This window comes from Zea mays, chromosome 1 (assembly GCF_902167145.1).
Source record: "Zea mays cultivar B73 chromosome 1, Zm-B73-REFERENCE-NAM-5.0, whole genome shotgun sequence".
In the NCBI taxonomy this organism is placed as follows: domain Eukaryota; kingdom Viridiplantae; phylum Streptophyta; class Magnoliopsida; order Poales; family Poaceae; genus Zea; species Zea mays.
Genome location: NC_050096.1, coordinates 126,013,114 through 126,036,027, shown reverse-complemented (window position 1 = coordinate 126,036,027; position 22,914 = coordinate 126,013,114). Strand labels below are relative to the sequence as shown.

At 43.7% G+C, this 22,914-nt stretch overlaps 1 protein-coding gene across 1 annotated transcript; it reads right to left on the bottom strand.

The window, feature by feature from the left end:
- Positions 1-17,906: 17,906 nt before the first annotated feature.
- LOC100283556 (uncharacterized) lies at positions 17,907-20,058 on the bottom strand. Its single transcript, NM_001156456.1, is given in 2 exon segments — positions 17,907-18,205; positions 18,747-20,058. Coding segments are annotated over 2 exon segments (1,263 nt in total). The 5' UTR covers positions 19,944-20,058; the 3' UTR covers positions 17,907-18,139.
- Between the last annotated feature and the right edge of the window lie 2,856 nt (positions 20,059-22,914).

Genomic DNA, 22,914 nt, shown 5'->3' with positions numbered 1-22,914 from the left:
CACTCTCTGAAATTGATACCATGCTTCTGGATGCGGCCGCGGAAGAAGCTGCTGCAGCCACTGAAGAGATCCCGGGCACAGTGGCTGGAAAAGGAAAGGAGAAAGCTGAGGATACTTCGGAAGATGAGGACTTCAATTTCCAAGATATACTTGGGCAAGAATTGTCAAAGGCTGAAAAAGAAGAACTGAAAGAGTATGCTATATCTTGCGGGTACAGACCAGGTGCCTTACTCTTCAGGGGAGTCAACAAAGAAAGCTTAGGATGCCTTCGAGATCACACTGGGGCGAAGGTTGTCGGCACTCTATCAAAGAGTGTTGGCTTCCCGAAGGTTGAGACAGACCTCAGCAGGTACCGGCGGCAGCATATCATCGGTAGCCTATTTTATGCTAACTTTAAGGTAAAATTTTTTACTTTTTATTGCTTTGATATGAAGATTGTTTTCTGATGAAGCTTATTTTATCAGAGCTTACTGCTGAGCAAAGTCCTGAGGATGCAACAAGACCTCGAGGACAAAAAGAACGAAATTATAATTGAGGGCCTCGAGAAGAAGATTAAAGACCATGAGGCTACCCTGGGGAAAAAAGACTTCGTACTTCAAACTATGGAAGGTTCACTGGTGGAGGCCCAGGCCGAAATTGCTAGATTGAATAGTGAACTCTCCATGGAGAAGAAAAATTTTGAAGCCAAACTCGAAGCTGAAGTTGAGAAAAATTCAATTTTGCGGAAATCGCTGAAAGAACTTCAAGAAAAATGCGTAGACTTCGGCAACCAGTGCCTGCAGCGGCTAAAGCAGGTTTTCAACTCGATTGGAGCCAGCACTGAGAAATTCAGTCCTTCGGTTGAAAACCTGCTAGAAACCTTCGAACACATTGAGGGTGAAGTTGATGCACTCGACGAAGTTATAGCTGGACATGCCGATTTTTGCGCTCTGCTAGCTTCTCGGGGCACAGCTGCTGCCTTCATAAAATCTGGCTGTACACATGGAAACATTGTCAATAGACCAAATTTTAGCTTATCACCGGCAAGATTTAATTGATATCCCCAGCCTAGCTCGGAGTATAGGAAATAGATTCATAACTCAAATATGGGTAAAAGGCGGGCGAAAAATGGCTGGCGACGAAGCTCGAAGCCACCTTAAGCTGGTAAAAAATTTGTGCCTGTTACTTTACCTTCTTCTTGAACTCTGCACTTCTCTCATACCGTTTTAATATGTACAGGATGACAATGCTGAGGAACAATGAGCCGAAGCTTGACAGGTGATCCGAAGCTCAGATGATCCGAAGCTCAATGATGTCAAAGCTAAAGACCTTGTTGAAAAAGTTCTAGAGAAAATCTTGTAATATTGTTGTAAAAATATTTGTAATTTAAGAATCAAATACTAATTCAGTAAATTTGTACATACCTTGTAATATATTTTTACCTTTTCGTCCATGTATAAACTGCTTTGATGTGGACGAAACTAGTATTTTTTGAGCCGAAGGCGAAAAACACCTTCTCTTCTTTTCGTACACAACGAAGCATGAAACTTCTTCTTTTCCTTTTTGCCGAAGCCTTATCTTTATAGCCGAAGCATCTGCCTGTGTCTGTATGTTATGATGATGATGATCCTATGTATGTCTAAATGAATGTTTATGAATGCAAATGTATGATGTAATGTGTCGTGCGAATGAATGCCCAAACACACACACATCCAAAGCTTCATCCACAACCTTCATTCCCTAAGGAATGACTGAAATCTCTTTGCCGTTTATTTTTCGGCTGCACCGTTTATTTTTCAGTGTAAGTTCTGCATTCCCTAAGGAACGTCTTTTGAACTTCTTCGCCTTCTATTTCGGCGGTATTCGCGTTGACTTTTCGCGCTTCGCCTTATATTTTGGCGGTATCATCATTGACTTTTCGCTGTAAGCTCTACATTCCCTTGGGAACGACTTTTGAGCAGAAAACTTACGCTGTGCTCCCTTAGGAACGGCTTTTTGTAGCTTCATCGTGCTCTGCATCCCCTTAGGGACGACTTTTGAGCTTCTCCCTGTTTTTTCCTTTTTCCCTGCACTCGATGGTGCATGCTCAATTTTTACATTTACATATTTGGGGGATTTTGCTCTTGTAGAGCTGAATAAGAAAAAGAGAAATTACATGCTATGGCCACATTAAAAACCTTTCTCCCCCTTTGGAAAGGAAAAGGGTGCCACAGGAAAAATAAAAAAATTACATCAAACTAGACATAATATCGCCGAAGCTCATCCGCATTCCAAGATCTAGGAATGTCGTTGTCGTCCATATCCTTCAATCTGTAAGAACCAGGTCTTGATAAAGATACTACCAGAAAAGGTCCTTCCCACTTCAGCTATAGCTTGCCTACTGTATCTGTGTTGGCCACTCTCCAAAGTACCAAATGCCCTGGCTTAATGTTCTTTAGCCGAACTTTTCTGTCACGCCATTTTATTGTTTCGGCTTGGTATTTATTGATATTCTCCAGGGCCTAAAGCCTGATCCCTTCTATAGCATCTTTTGCCACAGAATAATCAGCTTCATCCTCTGCCGAAGCCAGTGTTCTTATTGATCCTGCCTTAGCTTCTTCTGGGGTTATTGCTTTATCACCAAACAATAGTTTGAATGGTGTAAAACTGGTTGACCTTGATATTGTTGTATTGTGGCTCCACACCACTTTGATCAATTCATCTGGCCACTTTCCTCTAGGCTGATTGAAGATTAACTTCATTATTCCCATCATTATAATTCCATTAGCTCTTTCAACAAGTCCATTTGACTTCGGATGTCTGACCGATGCAAAATGAATCTTCGTGCCAACTTGTTCACAGAATTCCTAGAAAGCTTCAGCATCGAACTATGTTCCGTTGTCTACAGTAATAGCCTTCAGCACTCCGAAGCGACAAACAATGTTTTGTCAGAAGAATTTCTGGACAGTGACCGAAGTTATTGTGGCTAAAGGCTTCGCCTCAATCCACTTAGAAAAATACTCTACCGCCACCACAACATATTTTAGATTTCCTTGTGCTGGTGGAAGTGGGCCTAGCAAATCGAGGCCCCACCTTTGCAACGGCCAAGTGGGCTGTATTAACTGAGTGAGAGATGAAGGTTGCTTCTGGTCTTTTGCACATTTTTGACAGCCTTCACATTTTTGGACTAATTCTGCTGCATTCGAAGCTGCCTTCGGCCAGTAAAATCCTTGTCGAAAAACTTTTCCCAACAAGGGCCTAGATCCAATGTGAGATCCACACAGACCTGCATGTATCTCTTTCATTAATTCCATACCTTCAGTTCTTGATAAACACTTGAGGAGTGGTGAACAAACTCCATGTTTATACAGTTCCCCTTCAATTATCACATATGGTCTTGTTCTTGCCTCCATTCTCCTGTTATAAGCTTCGTCACATGAAAGACAATTGCCTTGGAGGAAAGATATTATTTTAGTTCTCCAGTCTTCACTGTGTACTAGAGAAATAGTAAGCACTGCTCTCTCCTTGAGATCAACCGAAGGTGCTTTTATTGTTTCAAAAAATACTTCCAAGGGTAGGGGGAGGCCCTGAGCCACTGATTTGGCTAGCAAATCTGCATGCTCATTTTCGCCTCTTGGAATATCCTTGATAGAAAAACCTTCGAAGGAAGCTTCCAACCTTCGAACTGTATCCAGATATCTTTCAAGCTTCGGATCTCGTGCCTTGCTACTTTTGTCCACGTGGCCAGCAATAACTTGAGAATCAGTCTTTAGGATGACCCTTCTTATTCCCATTGCCCTTAATTTTCGAAGCCCCGATAGAAGTGCTTCGTACTCAGCAATATTTTTTGTGCAACTGAAATCCAGTTTGACTGCATAACATGTTTTGACTTTTGAAGGTGCCACTAGGACCACAGCTGCTCCTGCACCAAAGGCTCCCCAAGAACCATCACAAAACACTGTCCAAGCTTCGGCGTATTTGCTTGTCCCCTCTTTGTGAGCCCCTGACGTCCAATCAGCGATGAAATCTGCTAGCGCTTGGGATTGAATTGAAGATCTGTGCACGTAGTCAATAGTGAATTCATTAAGCTCTGTGGCCCACTTTCCAATCCTTCCAGTAGCTTCTCTATTCCTCATGATATCCTTCAGGGGCTGTGATGAAGGAACAATTATGTGATATGCTTGAAAATAATACCGAAGCTTCCTGGACGCCATTAACACAACATACAACACCTTCTCCAATTCTGTATAGTTTTTCTTTGATAAACTCAAAACTTTGGAAACAAAGTATACTGGGACTTGCTTTTAGCTTGTCCTTCAAGCTTCTCTTGTACAAGCGCCGCACTCACTGCAGAGTGCGAAGCTGCCACATACAATAGCAATGGAGACCCTAGCACGGGTGGAGTTAATGTTGTTAAATCAATCAGGTATTGCTTCAGCTCTTCGAAAGCTTTCTGTTGAGTTGGGCCCCATTGAAAAACTTCAGTTGACTTTAGTACTTTAAAGAATGGTAAATTTCTTTCTGCTGATCTAGATATAAATCGATTCAAAGATGCCAGTCTTCCTGTCAGCCGTTGGGCCCCCTTCTTTGTGCTTGGCGGCTCCATTCGAAGGATAGCTTCGATCTTGCTTGGGTTGGCTTCGATCCCCTTCCTTGAAACTAGACAGCCAAGGAACTTGCCCTTCTTCACTTCGAAGACACATTTTTCTGGATTTAATTTCAGGCCAGCTTGCCTAAAATTAGCAAATGTTTCCTGCAAATCAGTAATGTGGTTTTCTTGCTTCGTGCTCTTCACTATGATATCATCAACATATGTTAGTACATTTCTGCCTATCTGAGAATGAAGAACCTTGGCTGTCATCCTGCTAAAGCTTCCTCCAGCATTCTTGAGCCCCTCAGACATCCAAAGATAACAATATGTACCACTGGAGGTTATGAAGCTGGTCTTTGGCTCATCTTCCTTCTTCATCCAGATTTGGTGGTAGCCTGAATAACAATCTAGTAGACTCATGAGCTCTGACGAAGCTGCTGCATCTACTAGAGAATCTATTCTTGGTAATCGGAACTCATCCTTTGGACAAGCCTTGTTCAGATCAGTAAAATCAATGCACATTCTCCATTTACCATTGGCCTTCTTCACCATAACAGTGTTGGCTAGCCATTCTGGGTATTTTACTTCTCTCATGACACCAGCACTGAGAAGTCTTTTTACTTCGTTCCGAGCACCTTCGGCTTTATCGTTAGACATTTTTCGAAGCTTTTGCTTCCTGGGTCTAAAGGATGGATCGACATTGAGTGAATGTTCAATGACGTCCCTGTTGACACCACAGAGATCGTTGGCTGACCATGCAAAAACATCTTTGTTGTTGAATAAAAACCTTATCAAGGTTTTCTCCTGCTCTTCAGATAATTGGGACCCCAGCAATACCTTCTGCTCTACTATGTCTTCACATAGAAGCATGGGCTTCGGCTGATCAGCCGAAGCAGCCTTCTCTCTTCTGTACTTATACTGTTCACAAGCTTCGGCTCCATCTATATTGTGGATTGCTTTTGAGTCTGTCCAATTTCCTTCAGCCTTTCTGGCAGCTTCCTGACTTCCATGAATAGCAATAGGCCCTTGATCCGAAGGTATCTTCATGCATAGATATGCTGGATGAAGAATTGCTTCGAATGTGTTGAGTGTTCCATGACCAATGATTGCATTGTAGGGGTATTCCATGTCAACAATATCAAACACAACCTGTTCAGTTCTTGTATTGTGGACAAATCTGAAGGTCACTGGCATTGTGATCTTGCCAAGTGCTACAATCTGCCTTCCTCCGAAACCACAAAGAGGGTGTGTAGCATCATGGATCTTATCCTCTGGCTCTTGCATCTGTCTGAAGGCTTTAGCAAATATGATATCCGCTGCACTACCTGTATCAACTAGAACATTGTGGACTAGAAATCCCTTGATGACACAAGATATGACCATAGCATCATTGTGAGGGTAATCCTTGAGCTGAAGGTCCTCTTGAGAGAAGGTAATTGGGATGTGGGACCATTTTGACTTGATGAAGGGTCCCTGCACCCCAACATGTTGTACCCTTCTCTGAGCCTCCTTCTTCTGCTTCTTGTTGGCCGGCTCTGAGCATGAACCGCCTGTTATCGGGAGCACCAGCTTAGTAGCCGAAGCAGCTTTGGCTTGATTGTTGAATGAAGCCATCAGCTCAAAAAGTGGGAGTTCATCGGAGGTGGGCGCCAATGTTGGGGACTTGTTCTCAAATGCTATGAATTAAGAACAAGGCAACACAAAAGTTAATGATTAAAGACCTTTCGTCCTTCGAAGCATTATCTCCCTTAGGATATAATGATCTTCAGATGAAGGTCATGAAGGACGTACCTTCATCATCTCAATATACAATGGAAAGCAGGATCATATGACACATAAAAAACATGAATAATCATATGATATCATTCAGACATTTTTATTATGTAATCATGAATAAACATGGATAATATTGAATTACATTTGTACCTTCGGCTTGACAGAAGGAGAGAATCTGAGTATGACGTGCGAGTGAATACAAGCCAGTGTGAACAGTACGTGGGTACTGTTCATCTATTTATAGGCACAGGGCACAACCTATGAGATATTACATTCATGCCCTTTACAAAAGATTACAATTATGACACAGACTCTCATGGATCAATCGGTCATTTCATCTTTAAGTCGGTGCAGTCCTTCGTCTTGAGACATGCCACTATGCTGAAGCTTTACGAATGACAACTTCGGCACTGCTTTTGAGAGGATCTGCCGAAGGTGTTTCTTCTTACAGGATCTTCGGCGACGAAGCATGCCCCCAATAGACACAATTGAAGAAACAATTTGATAAAAACACAAGTTATACAATGGACAGGGATACACTATAACTGTAAATTGACAAAATCATATGCCTGACAAACAAACAATATTCCTACAGAACCTCACATATTTTTTCATTTCACATATCCTCACATATTATTTTAACTACATGCCTGCCAAACAATATTCCTACAGAACCTGCAATCCCCACTTCCATTACCCCCAAACAAACATCTACTCGTCCATCACACATATAACTACAATATTGAATACAAGGAGGTACTTTACACAAATATCTAATACAACCATAACATGGCATATCACTAAAGCATTCCAACCAAAGCTACTTACAATCACAACGACAAAAGGAGGAAAGAAGAGAAAATTTCTTTCCTGCATCTCACAGAGGACCAGCACATGGGCACGACAATGGTTCTAGACACGATCACCACAACGGACCTGTGCTAGAACAAGAAATCATCGTGACCAACATATCTATTCAATTTACCATAGCCGCTAACTAATAAGGGTAATCAAAGATCTCACCATAACTAAACCAAGCTGCGGATACGACGATAATTTCGATCCAATAATTTCGTCGAGCACAAGGTGTGCGATGCACTGGAGTTCCTTTCCTCTTTTCCACCCCAACACCCAGGGGTTCCTTTCCCTCTCCAAACATACACACAAACATACACATGGACAACAATAAGGACATGATGTCAGTAGCGAAACGGCTAGATCAAGAACAACAGACCTCATCGGGGTTTGACGACACCGTGACTGGGGCTATCCAAAACACAGAAACAAAGGCGCGGGGCAAGGATCTGTAGGACCATGCTGCCGAGGACGCCGAGAGGACGACACGAAAATGGGATCAAGCAGTTGCGGCTTCATAGGCAGCATGAGGGCGAACTGTTAGGGAAGCTCCAAGGCTAGAGTGACATGGAAGAGCAACAGGGGTTGCTGCACCAGGGGGCGTGCGTTTAGGGCTGAAGACTCAGCTAGAGACTTTGGTGCCATGGGGAAGGAGCAAGGGCGAGCTCGGCTGGAAGTGAGGGTGCCAGGGAGGGGCGGCATCCATGGCTGAGGGGGGAAAGCCGAGCGCCATGACATGGGATGGCCATGGGAGGAGCTTGGTGCTAGCCAATGCAGGGAGAGAGATGTGCCAAGGAGCATGCGAGCTTTGGGTCCATGGCAGGGAGAGGCAAGGAGAAGCAGTTGGTGAGGAGATGGGGGAGGGCTGGGCGAGCGCCATGCTAGAGGAGGTGAGGGGCGGCCATGGGGAAGGAGGAGGACGCCGTGGGGGAGGTGCTCGTCGTGGAAGAAGCCAGGGAATTTGGGGGCGGCGGTCGACGTACAGGAGAGGAGGTGATGTGGGAAGGGATAAGGAGAGTTAACTTCCTAGAGGTTGTACATGTACTCTAGGAACTTACTTAACTTCCTAGATGAGGTCATAGGAAGTTAGCCGGGGCGTCTAACTTCCTAGAGGAGGCCATAGGAAGTTAGCGACTCGTTTGACTGTGTTCGTTGGTCAACATCTGAAAGCTAATTTCCTAGAGGTGGTCGTAGGAAGTTAGCAGGGGCAGCTAACTTCCTAGAGGAGGTCGTAGAAAGTTAGTGGCTCATTTGACCGCACGCGTTGGTCAACAGCTGAAAGCTAACTTTCTACAGCTTTTATAACAAACCGTTCGAAGTTATGATTATTTACTAGAGCTACCAGTAGCCTCTTGGAAGTTGGTAATTTTCTATGGTTTGTTATAAAAGATGTAGGAAGTTTATATTTTTGGTGTAGTGATTTCAGTAAAACTCGAGCAAGAGGGAGAAACAATATTGTTATCATCAGAAAATTTGGCCATGATGGCCTACTCGAAGTACACCATCAAATTTAACCATGATGGCCTACTTGAAGTACTTGATCTAGGCTTGATATAGGCAAAGATATATAGGCTTAATACAGGCCAAAGATATATAGTTGTGGCTGATGTAGTTGTTCACTTGAGAAAGCCCACAGCTATAAGATCAAAGTCTCTAAAACAAACGAAGAGTAGTCGCACATAAGCAATCCCGCAAAAACATGATCATCCTCCTACAAATGGATAGAGCTTCGGAGGCATGGTCTCTTAAGATCCTTGTACGCACAAGGAGCTCAGACCGGAGAGGGCAAAGAGCAGTGCAAAAGCTCAAGAATGCAAAGGAATGAAGAGGAAGACAAAGTGTTGGCTTCTGCTTGAACGAAGAGCTACCTTTAAGGAGGCTATAAACTAGGGGAGGTGAACATGGATAAGTTACAGAAGTGGTAGAAGAATACACTTATGTTTGGGCTTCTACAGTTACACGCTCATGCGTTTTTCCCATCTACATTCGTACATCTATGTATTTATCCATTATGCTCTTATTCACTGTTGCGATGAATATGTGATTGTTGTGTTGATCTCCAAAAAGGTTTGTATTATGTACCCCATCCATGTATTCATTATGCCCTTTTCGATTGTTGCTTAGTTACATGATCATTGTGCTGATCTACAAAAGGTGCCCTAGCAAATCATGTCTATCTAGGCCAAGTGTGTTGTGGCTCGACATGCCACGACACAACACGCAACACATGTTGTTGTGGCCTCCCAACTCTCATCCTCAAATGGGAGCACAAATTAGCTTCCTATTTCAGTTGAGCATCTTCCTAGTGGGTGTATCATGTGGTACTAATCCCACCCCCACTTAGAACTTATTGTGAGCATTTGGAATTCTTTGATTAGTTTCTAGAATTACTATGGGCCAAGTCCAATTATTCCAACAATCTTACCAAATTTCAACAACACACAATGAATACTCTCAATTCTTGAATTATTTGATATACTAGTGTTTCGATAGAGGCTGATAAGTTAAGCATCCATCTAGAAAATGGGTTACACATATAGACATCTAAGAAATGGACTTTGCATTGCATTGATAGTTTTGTGTGAGTATGCTTTACTCGATTCCTTAACCAATATTAGGTATGTTCCTTTCAAGATGTGCTATAGGTCGATATCTCTGCTTAAATATGTCACCTCGGATCACATTAAGGTGTACACCAGGCTAGCATATAGTAAAGAGGTAGTGCGTCATTGAAATATAAACCATGTAAGGGTTTTTCTTTCTTAGTTTACCAATAGCTTGTTTTTCCATCCTACTCCATGGGATCTTAGATGTAGGACAAATTACCACTAAGGCACAGTTCTGGTGGGTCTCAAGCCCATCTCACTCCTATCACATTTAGTAATAACGCCTTGGTGTGTTGGTATATCAGATTCTTTATTGTGTAGGTATAACCGTATAATCACATATACTCACTTTGGAGTTTTTGAGTTTTCAAATAGACTTTCACTACCTTTTAACATATCTAGATGACTTCATACTATTCACCTTGACAATCATAGTTTGATTACCACATTTCATTAAAGTAGTTGCATTGGTTTTTTAACCACTATAGATCCATAAGGAGTTCAAGAACTCATTCTGTCTCAATAGTAGTGGTAGCTAATGTTGTGATTTGTGCTTATATTGGTGATCTTGTTAAGATAGTCTGCTTGCAAGACCATTAGGAGACAACACCACTTTCAAGTTTAAATACATATCCACTCATGGGTTTTCCTTCATTAGCATCAGAGATCTAGTTTGAATCACTATAGCCCTTTATTACCTTTAGGTACCCAACATAGTGAATCCCATAACTCATTGTTGTATTTTTGATAGTGCTTAATTATTTCAAAAGCACACAAATGGTCATCTCCTTTATTGAAACAAACAAACAAACAAGATTAACTTGCTCATATCAAACTAGATGTCAAGCCTTATAGCACTGGCTAAATACATCGACGAGCTAATTGTTGCTGAAATTGCTATTTTTTGCATTTATTTCAATTTTTTTCCTCTGAAATTTTTAATTTTTGGCGGCCAACTTGTGGCCGCCGAAAATAATCATGGCACATTTTCGGTGGCCAGGTGTCAGCCACCGAAAATAACATTTATTTTCGGCGGTCTGTGAGCCGGCCGTCGAAAATAAGCTATTTTCGGCGGCTGACACTTGGCCACCGAAAATAAATGGTTATTTTCGGCTAATTTTTTCTGGTGGTTAGAGACCGCCGAAAATAGGCCTAAAGCCACCGAAAATAAGTTATTTTCGTCGGCAAAGGCCCTATTTTCGACGGCCTCTGGCTGCCAAAAATGACTATAGCTGCCGTAGTGGGAGCTAACTTTAAGAGGGTTGCAAGCTAGGGGATAAACCTATAAGGGTTGAGGAGGGGAAGATATTAACTTTGTAGCCAATGCTAAGGCAAAACCAATGACACTGGCTCTGCTCATTACAACAGTACATACATGTGTCTCTCAACTCTCCTTACCAAATTGTCTATAGTAGCACAGACTAGCTTTCTATTTAAATTGAACATGTTTCTAGTGAGTATACCGTGTGTCACTAATTCTACTCTTGGTATTTATTGTGAGTATTGTAAGCAAAATGGACCCCGAGCCATTTGGCTCAATAGGTTTTGGTGTTTGATGATCAATACAGCCTGTGGACTAATGTGTTTGCTAGTGTTTATGTTTGTAGTTCACAGGATGCGAAGGGGATTGGACTAAGGCAATGAGGACGCAACACCTCAAAAGAAGACATAAAAAGAAGCATAGAAGTCCAAGACTCAAGAACAAAAGAAGCCCAAAAGAGTCAGCGAAGAAATCCAAGAAAAGGGCAGTCAGCCAGCGCCTGGTAGCGCACTGGACAGTGAACAGTAACTATCCGATGTGCACCGGATTATCCGGTGGGACAACCGAACATTATGCGTAGAGGGGCCTGCAGACAGGCGCCCTCGGGCTGTAGCACCGGACTGTCTGGTGTGCACCAGACAGTCTGGGTAACGGTCGGATCCAATGGTCCACTGCTATAGACTCCAACGGTCGACTGATGTGGTAGGCACCAGACAACGAACAGTGCTATGTCCGGTGCACACCAGACTGACACGTCTGCCCGTGGACAGAAAGTTGCTGCTTTCTATCCAACGGCTAGAAATGGGGTTGGGGCTTATAAATAGCACCCCAACTGGCCATTTCAAGGTGTGGGAGCCCAAGCAACTTTCCAAGTCATAGTATAGACATTTCCAAGTGCTCATATACCCAAGTGCTTAATGAAATCACTCGATGATTAGCGCAGGTGCTTTGCGAAGTGCTTAGGTTAGTTAGACCACATTAGCGCTTGCTATAGGTGAACCCTAGTTAGTTGAGTGAGTTTAGAAAAACCACACAACCCCGCGGCTCTTGCGTGAGCCATTGTAATTGTACTGTGTGGGGAGAGAGTCTTGCGAGACCGTGACAACCGAGTTTGTGTCACGGCCACCACCATGTACTGAAGGGAACGAGGCCCGCGGCGTTTCGGCGGAAGCTCGATAGTGAAGACGGCGGGAAGCATTCGAGAGGAGCCGGAAGCAAAGCACCACTTGCGCGTGGAGAAGGCCCGCGACTCTCTACGGAGTTACTCGACCGTGGTGCTTGGCCCTCGCGTGGGCTTCCCTTTGCGTAGGGGCACCAATGAGGATTATTCGGGACCTTGCGTGGTTCCGGATACCTCGGTAAAAATACCAGCGTTATCCACGAGAAGTTGCATCTCTACCTTGCTCTTTAGCTTCCGCATTTATATTAAGCATTTAAGTTTCAATCTTGCCTTTATACTTAGATTGTTTAGGATTGAAACTTAGACATTGCGGTAGTGATAGCAACACTTAGACAAAACCTCGTTACCACATTATAGATTGTTTATTTGCATAGGTTTTTCTCTAGGGATTTATTTGTGGCCTAGCTTAGAGAAAGTTTTAGAAGTCCTAATTCACCCCCCCCTCTTAGGTGTCACCTGTTTCTTTCAATTGGTATCAGAACCTAGTTTGGCTCATTTGAAACGCTTTAACTTTACCGCTAAAAGACCTGATGCTTTTTAGAGAAAGGGGATGGATACCCATAGACCACCACACTTCGACGGCACTAACTTCCCATATTATAGTGCTACAATGGTTTGTTCTTAGAGGCCGTTGATCTAGGTGTTTGGAGAGTCACTCGTGACGGGATGAAACCTCCCAAGAATCCCGAGAAACCAACCACGAATGAGGAAAAAGAAATTCATTTAAATGCTAGAGCCAAAAATTGCTTGTATGAATCTCTTAGTATGGATATTTGTAATCAAGTTTTTACATTAAAAACTGCTAATGAGATTTGGCTAAAATTGCATGAGCTCCATGACGGCACATCCAATGTCTGTGAGCAAAAACATTGCCTAGTCTTAAATGAGTATAATTATTTTGCTATGAAGGATAATGAGCTTGTTAGAGACATATATTCTCGTTTGAATCTAATTATCAATGAGCTCAATTCTATTGGCATTAATAAGCTAGGTGATGCGGACATTGTGAGGAAGATTATCTCCCTACTACCACAACAAAGATACGGGAGCATCATCACTATTCTTCACAACATGGAGGACTTGAGTAGAATGACCCCGACCATTGTGATTGGGAAAACTGTGGAATTTGAGATGTCGGGAAAAATGGGTCGACAAGAGAAGCCAACTTCCTCAAGGCCATATGCTTTTGCATGTGATGAAAGGAAGGGTAAAAAGAAGGCTCCCACTCCAAGTTCCTCAAGTGAAGAAGAGGAAGAAGAAAGTGATGATGATGAAGATAATCAACCATCAACATCATCCTTCGAGGACAAAGAAACAATTCGACGCGTCGGAAAGGTAATGGGGATGATCCGCAAGATTAATCTAATGGGTGTGCCCCTGCAGGTCGAGGATCTTCTCTTTAACATTGATAGGAAAATGCAAAGATAGAGAGGATGTTTTGCGTGCGGGGATAAGGGCCACTTCAAGGACAGCTGCCCAAATATGGTCGAACCCAAAAGGGGGAAGAGCAAAGGCAAGACGCTTACAAGTGTCAAAAATTGGGATGACTCTTCAAGCAAAGATGAACATCCAAGGACGCACAACCACAGATCCTCATCACGGTTATCACATAGGTGCCTTATGGCAACAGGTAAAATGAGTATTCCATCCTCTAGTGATGATAGCAGTAGTGATGATGAAGGTGAGGGAAAGCCCTCCGTAGATGAGCTTGCGGAAGTCGTTAATTTTTTCCAGGATGTACGCACTAAACAAAAGGCTCAACTTAAAACTTTGAAGAATATGTTGATTAGCTCTCAACAAGATTATAAAGGTTTGCTAGAAAATTTTGAAACATTTGCAAACTTGAATTGTGAGCTATCAACTAAAATTGAGCAATTAGAATCTAGTGCTCCATCCACAGCTACCGATGATGTCTTTATTAAAAAGAATGAAAAACATAAGGCTAAGTTAGCTAGCTCCCAAAAATCGATTGCAAATTTTCTAGGAAAAAAGGAAATTCTTAGCATACACAATAATGAGCTAACTACTAAGCTAGAAAACATTGGTAGCACCACAGAAGTATTTTTAGTTAAAATTCCTGAAATTATTAAGAAAGATGCTTCTACTTCTTGCTTTGATTTAATTGATGACTCTAACCCCTGCAACCAAGTTCTTGTTGAGAATATTGTTGTAGAAACATGTTCATATGAGGTTGCAAAGGAAAATGAGCAATTAAGGCAAGAAGTGGCTCGCCTTGACAAGGCTTTGTATGACAAGAAAGGCAAAGCCAAACAAATCCAACCTCCTAAGGATAACACCATTGCGGGAGTGAAATAGCCTGTGGAGGAAGAAACTATAATTTGTAGGTTATGCCACAAGGAAGGCCACATGTCTTTCCAATGCAAGGCGAAGACCGGGGATAAGCAAAAGCCAACAAGCAAAATCCCCAACACCTACATCAACAAGGTGAACAAAAAGGCTGCTACACCATATTTGGTCAAGAAGAAAAAGAATGGAAAGGTGATAGCAATCAAAGCCAACAAAGGGAAAGGGACCAAACGCATTTGGGTGCTAAAGAAAATTATTTCAACCATGAAAAGCACCAAGAAGGTTTGGATCCCAAGAGGGAAGTGAGGAGTCTGAAGGACTTCGGGGAATTTGGAGACTTGGCATCTTTGGGATGTATATCATGGGATACATCATATTGGATCATGTCTATTGCCAAGTGGGTTTGTGCATATTTTGGACCCAAATTTCCCCACCCATGACTAAGGTAACTATATTTATTATATTTCTTGTTTTTAGATATGTGTATCTATTTTCTTGTATCTAGTTTTTACCTTTCATATCTAGTGCTGCAATTAGTATTTACCTTTAATTAAAAATGCATGCATACTAGGTCAATCATATGGTAGGATTGCTCACTTTCAATGCGTATTATTGAGCAAACCTACATGGTTTAAAATATCTAATTAAGCACGGCACATAGCTTATTCAACATTCCTAAGAAAATGATACATCAATTGATATTTCCATATGACGTATACTACAAATGGTGTATAATGCTTCAATTATGTTTCAATTGGTATCATTTAACATATATGTGCCAAAGCTCGGATTATAGATAATTTGCCCCACTTGATATCAAATCAAAGTGCATGTCTCCTACAAGTATTCAAAACTTGTATGCACACTTTCAGGGGGAGGTTACTCTATAACCTAAGTCTTTGAGACTAATACCTGTTTTCAAGTTTATTTCATGTAGTAGTCTCATTGTAAGGAAAATGGAGTCTCCGGAGATGGACAATAAGCTTGCACTGTAGAACTACAAGAATTCTTATGTCTCACAAACCTGTCATTGGTCTTCAATTGGTCATCAATTGGCTTTCAATTGGTATCTTTGAGACTACATTTGGTATCATTTACATGTCTTCTCCAATATTTGATTGGACTATATTTCACATCCTATACTTTCCATGTTGCTATAAATGCACATGCTGTTCAATCATATTTTGTTACCTATGCATAAGGGGAGTCAGTCTAATCAAATCATGTCTTGCACCTGTATTTATCACATGCTTTTTCCTAAGTAGAAGATCTCTGTCAGGGGGAGTATTTCTTCGTCTCTAAAGGAGAACACTCATTTAGGGGGAGTAATAATTTTTACTGCTTCAATCGGTATCATTGATAAATCTTCTATGAGGGCAAGTCTTATTTGTTTCCTATATGCATTTCATGTCTTTCTTTTCGGTGGTTGATGCCAAAGGGGGAGAAGTTTAGGGACCAAAGCAATGAAAATTGTATCAAACACCTAATACCACAAAATTTAAAATTTTAATCCTTCAAGTGGTTTTGGCTTTTTGGTCTAAAATAGGAAGTAAGTGAATTATGGAGTTCGGGGGAGGCTTAAGTCCATAATCTCACTTTGTGGGGACAAACATGCATCCTAGCAAGTAGATTGCATATTTTCACTCAAATGTTTGATTATATTTACTTGCTTTGGTTGTGTTGTCATCAATCACCAAAAAGGTGGAGATTGTAAGGAAAATGGACCCCAGACCATTTGGCTCAATAGGTTTTGGTGTTTGATGATCAACACAGCCTGTGGACTAATGTGTTTGCTAGTGTTTATGTTTGTAGTTCACAGGATGCGAAGAGGATTGGACTAAGCCAATAAGGATGCAACACCTCAAAAAAGACATAAAGGAAGCATAAAAGTCCAAGACTCAAGAACAAAAGAAGCCCAAAAGAATCAGCGAAGAAATCCAAGAAAAGGGCAGTCAGCCAGCGCCTGGTGGCACACCGGACAGTGAACAATAACTGTCCGGTGTGCACCAAACTGTCCGGTAGGACAACCGGACAGTCTGCGTAGAGGGTCCCGCAGACAGGTGCCCTCGGGCTACAACACCGGACTCTTCGGCGTGCACCAGACAGTCTGGGTAACGATCGGATCCAATAGTCGACTGCTACAGGCTACAACGGTCGGCTGACGTGGCAGGCACCAAATAATGAACAGTACCATGTCCGGTGCGCACCAAACTGTCCGGTCTGCCCGTCGACAGAAAGCTGCTGCTTTCTGTCCAACGGCTAGAAATGGGGTTGGGGCCTATAAATACCACCCCAACCGGCCATTTCAAGGTGTGGAGCCCAAGCAACATTCTAAGTCATAGTATAGACATTTCCAAGTGCTCATACAACCAAGTGCTTAATAGAATCACTCGGTGATTAGCGTATGTGATTTGCGAAGTGTTTAGGTTAGTTAGATCGCATTAGCGCTTGCTCTAGGTGAACCCTAGTTAGTTGAGTGAGTTTAGAAAAACCACACACCCTCGGCTCTTGCGTGAGCCGTTGTAATTGTACTGAGTGGGGCGAGAGTCTTATGAGACTGTGACAACCGAGTTTTTGTCACGACCGCCACCGTGTACCAGAGGGAATGAGGCCCGCGGCATTTCAGCCGGAAGCTCGATAGTGGAGACGGCGGGGAGCGTCCGGGAGGAGCCGGAGCGGAGCACTACTTGGTGGAGAAGACCCGCGACTCTCTATGGAGTTACTCGACCGTGGTGCTTGGCCCTCGCGTAGGCTTCCCTTTGCTTAGGGGCACCAACGAGGATTAGTCGGGATCTTGCGTGGTTCTGGATATCTTGGTAGAAATATCGGCGTCATCTACGAGAGTTTGCATATCTACCTTGCTCTTTAGTTTCCGCATTTATATTAAGTATTTAAGTTTTAATCTTGCCTTTATACTTAGATTGTTTAGGATTGAAACTTAGACATTGCGGTAGAGATAGCAACACTTAGATAAAACATAGTTTGCACATTATAGATTGTTTATTTGCATAGGTTTTGCTCTAGTGATTTATTTGTGACCTAGCTTAATGAAAGTTTTAGAAGTACTAATTCACCCACCTATCAAGCGTCACCTGTTTCCTTCAAGTATTTTAAAATATTTAACTAATTGCTAGAGTAAATATGGAGCAATCTTAATTAATTAATTCAACAAATTAGGACATGTATAGTGGAGAAACACCAAAACGGTTCTCCAAGCATAAGAGATTCTATTATACAACGAAGTGTCTATAAATGTAGCCACTAATAAATACACAAGTAAATGTGTTTGTATATCATCGAATATTCGGATCGATAGAACATTCGACGAATTAATGACAATTAAGAACAAAAAATATGGCTGTCTAATCATTAATGACAATTGTCTAGTCCATTTGTTCACCACTGATTACAAGGACACCTCAGTTACAACAACGTGGAGAAAAGGGAAACAACATAGAGAGAGAGGAAGTGGATCACCACGAGCAATGCGTTTCTCTAGAACAGCAGTTCACTGACCCACACCATACGCTGCTTCTGACTCCATCAGAAGCCAGAGGCTTCCATCCACCAAGTCCAGGCAGGTACCACTTGATCTCTGCTAATGGTCACAATGCCATGGCCAGTACAGCCACACATGGTGCCACAGCTACCTGTGGCCATGTCCACCAACCCTTGCAAGCACAAACAAAGGAGTAACACCTCAGCAGACGAGCAAAAGGGGGCGCAAAGTTCCAATCGGAAGAACAATGGGCAGATGGGCCAGTGGAGGGTTGTTCTCCACTTTCATGATTGCAGAAATGCAGGTAAATGCTACTGACGGCAAAGGAAGTAAGTTCAGCTCGTCAGTTGCGATTCCACCTTTCTACCATGTGTTCATGGCTACCTACTCACATTTCTGGTTTTGTGCCAGCCCAACACTGGAACGCAGAACCAAAACCGGATGACTTGGAAAGCTAAAATTCATTCTCTGCTTCAATGTTACCAAGCATATGCTTAACATTCATGCATTTTTTTCAATTGTTTCTTTTCCCGAACGGTTGTTATTAATTTATCTGATTGACAATGCTTTTGTGCCCATGTTCCTTTATAGTGCTAACTAAAGCATCCGGCATTGCTCAGTCTACAACATTGCACTAAATTTGCCAAAGAAAAGATATATCAGCAGGGATGTCAACCATCATTAGCAGCAGCTAGCAAGAGAGCAGAGCTTACCGGTGTCACCTTGGCGGCGGCCGAGATGCTGTAGTATCCGCCGTTGTCCGACGACCCGTAGCCGTGGCCATTGTACCCACCACCGCCGGTAATGCTGCCACCGGCGGAAGAGGAGGAGGTGGTGTTGTCCAGCGGGAGGCGGTAGGAAAGCTCGTACGCCGGCGTTCCGTCGGGCTTGAAGAGCCCGTAGTTGCGCTCCGACGTTGGCCCGGGCTTCATGTTCTCGTTGAAGAGCGCGAACATGTAGACGCGCAGCGGCGCCGCCGGCCGCAGCGGCGTGCCCTTCCCCTGGGCCACGAGCCGCATCACGTTGCCGTTGTACCTCGCCGCGTTCTGCGGCGTGGCGCCGGTCTCGTTGGCGTCCCCCGCCGACGGCCACCCGGTCTCAGACACGCGCACCTCCACGGCCCGCGCCGCCGCGCTGTTGGCTGCGGCGATGGCGTGGTACACCGCATCCACCTGCGCTGCGAGCATGTTGGTGTAGTGCAGCCCGGTCCCCGGGTCGGCGACACCGGCATGGCCGGGTTCCAGCAGCGCGTACTCGAGCTCCACGCCGGTGGGTTCCTCGGCGTAGGCGAAGTAGGGGTACGCATTAACAAGGAACGGCGAGCCCGCGCGCGCGTGGAAGTCGAGAATGGGGCAGAGCATCGGGAGGAGGTCCTTGCGGAAGTACGCCGACGACGGCGGGTACGACGTGGCCAGCACGCCGAGGTTGTGCGCCGTGGTCACGGCGACCTGCTTGTCCAGGCCGGCCTGCGCAAGCGCGTCGTGGAGGCACCGCATCGCCGGAAGGAGGTACCTGGACAGCGAGGAGCTGTTGACGCCGGTGAGCACCTCGTTGCCGACTGTGAGGAAGGCGATCTTTGTGGCCGGGAGCGCAGGGGAAATGTTGGAGCGGACCCAGGAGGCGGCGCCCGTCGGGGTGGAGACAGTGGCGAGGCACTCGTCAGGGACGCCGACGACGAGCTCGACGCCCGTGTTGGCGAAGGCGCGAATGGTGGTGCTGTCAGCATCGTAGAGTCGGACGCGGCCGACGCCCAGGGAAGCCACAATCTGCGGCACTGATGTAGCTGCAGGGAGGTTGTTGCCAACGCGACCGTAGCTGATGCCAAGCAGCGCCGAGGACGTCGCCTCAGGGGTGGAAGGGAGCAGGAGTAGAAGGAGCAAGGCCGGCAACAAATGGTGGAATGCCGCCATTGCGCGTGGTGGCAGTGTGCAGTCTCGCAGAGAGAAAGAGACGGAAGCTTGAGCAATGAGCTAAGCTTAGCTTTGCACCTTGACTCCTTGAGGTGAGCGGGGAGAGTGGGATCGTGGGAGTGATGAGCTGGAGCCTGGAGGGATTTGGCTTCAAGTGGCTGGACCGTAGGACGGTAGGAGCTTGGTGGGGTTTGGACCAGATCGGGAGCTCAGTAGCTATATGCGGTGAAACTAATACTTTTCAATTTATTCGTTTGATTTTTTACCTCAAATTAAATCAGTTCGTCTTATTCAGAAAATTTATAATTATTATTAAATTTTATTGTGATATTATTTAACATATAATTTACATTAAATATAACTTTGTATTTTTCTTTTTTCCAAAAAAATGAATAGAACGAGTCGATCAGACGTGTCAAAAAAAAGTCAAATAAATTATAATTTAGATCGGAGGGATACATATTAAGATAAAACATGAAAATTAATTAAATATATGTTTTGTCTGCTTATTTTTATAAAATTTAACACATACATATTCCATACAAATAATTTGGACATGTTTGAATATACTAGAGCTAATTGTTATTAGCTAAAAAATTCTTGGTGAAATTAACTAGCTACCTATTAGCTGATTTTAACTAGATTGACCTAGCTAATAAACTAATGGTGTAAACTTCAAAAGTCTAATTAAGAGTCTAGATAGTTTTTTTCTAAAAGAGAGATGTTTGTTTGAATTTTATTTTCTTAAGTGAATAATGCATTAGCAAGCATTAGCTAAAAAAGTTTTTGTTTTTGAATTCCATGCTAGAATTTTTTATCATTGTATATCGATTAGAATTGAGATTGAAAATTGAATTTGGAATTAAAAATACAAAATAAAACTGAAATTAGAAAAGAATAGGAAAACCAAAAAAGGAAAAAGGACAAACCGGTACTCTGGCGGCCCCACTCCTCGGCCCAACCCTCCCCCCTGCTATAACTCGGCCTATTGCATCTTTTCCCGTCGCTCGGCTCCAACAGACAGCCGTGCGTCCTGGTTTCACCGATGAGTGGGGCCTGCTCCTCAGCCAGTGAACACAAGGTTGACTTGTATCTTGTGGTTCGGGTTGACGATGAGTGATTGTCAACGGGTAGCAACTAGAGTCGAGTCGTGGACTGATCGGGATGTGAGATTATATGTTGTGCAACCATGTCAGTCGGCTTGTGGTGTGCAAGTGTGGAACACAGGTACGATGGTGGACGGCGAAGGTAAAGGTCATGCGGGTTCGTGTCAATGGACCAGGAGCGGTGAAGGACAAGCGTTGGGACTTGACTGAGGGACTGGAGTCGCCGGGTGACTAGCCAAAGTGGCTGGCACCTGGGACACGTACTCGTGCAATGACATGGCCGAGCAGGCTATGTTGCCGACATAATCATGGACTGGTGGGACATGTGTCTAGGATGTGGGGGACACACACGTAGTGCGATACTCACGGCGGTTTGGTGGTTGATCCTTTAAAAACCACCCCACGCTACAGACGGTGGGATTTGCTGAGTTTGAGCCTCAAACTCGGTGGCGGCGGTTCTAGAGGGAACTAATGGCGACACGTGCTGTCACAGCTGAGGGTGCATCGAGGCGAAGCAACTTCGTGTGGAGCGTGTGGCCGTCAGATCGAAAACGTAGGAGTTGGTCTATTTTGCCCTAGCATGGTGGATAGACTCTATGTACATAGGGGAAGTTTAGGAATGGAAATAACCCTCTATAACTAGATGCATAGGGCTATTGCTAAAGCTATCTCTTGGCAGCCATTTGTTTTAGCGGACATGTTTAGAACTACTAGTTTTCTTCTCTAGGTAGTCACCAGTTTAGCCGGAACATCCACAACACTTTGAACCTTCACGACTGTGTTTTGTAATCTGCAGTGATTAAATCGAGGAAGGATGCATGGTTATGCCCACAACTTTTGGTTGGCTTCAATCTTAGTTTGTGTCTTGCTAAATTTTTGGAGCCTTTCGTTCTTGAGTTCTCCCCTTCCCTTCTCTTATGGATTTATGGAGAACCATCGAGTTCTTAATTCACAGGTGCGGTTGGGATTTGTTGGTAGGTGAGATTTATTCCTAGGATCACTTCTTACACCTAGTTGGTGCTGTTGTGGTCGTGATCCTCTCTGATCTTGTTTTGACTTCATCCTAGAAACCCCAACAAAACCCCATCCTTCACGGGTTTTTGAATTTGTGCTTTGTTATCTGTGTTGCTCGGGTTGATACTTCAACAGTAGACATCGTTCTCCCCGCGCAAACTTTCTGCAAAATTTGAGAATTTTTTGGGCGATTTTTAGTGCACGTCACTGCAGCCCTTATTCCCTGCACTACTGGACCTCAAGCTAGCTGAAAGTCGCCTAGAGGGGGGGTGAATAGGCGGAATCTGAAATTTATAACTTTAAACACACACTACAAGCCGAGGTTAGTGTTAGAACAAAAGACAAGTCCGGGAGAGAGGGGAAAAACAAATTGAATGGGAAACAAGCGAATGACACGGTGATTTGTGTTACCGAGGTTCGGTTCCAAAGAACCTAGTCCCCGTTGAGGAGGTCACAAAGACCGGGTCTATTTCAACCCTTTACCTCTCTCAAACGGTCACTTAGACCGAGTGAGCCTTTCCCTTAATCAAACGGGTCACCAAGACCCCGCAAGGACCACCACACTCTTAGGTGTCTCTTGCTTTGATTACAAGGCACTTGAGAACAAGAATGAGAAAGAAGAAAGGAAATCCAAGAGGCAAGAGCTCAAAAGAACACGAAATCACTCTCTCACAAGTCACTAAGTATTTGAGATGAATTTGAGACTTCGAGAGGCTTTGATCTTTTGAATTGTGTCTAGGAGTGAATGCTAGAGCTCTTGTATTGAATGTGATGTTCATAAATCTTGGATGCTTGGAGTTGTGGTGGTTGGGGGGATATTTAAAGCCCTCAACCACCAAAGTAGCCGATGG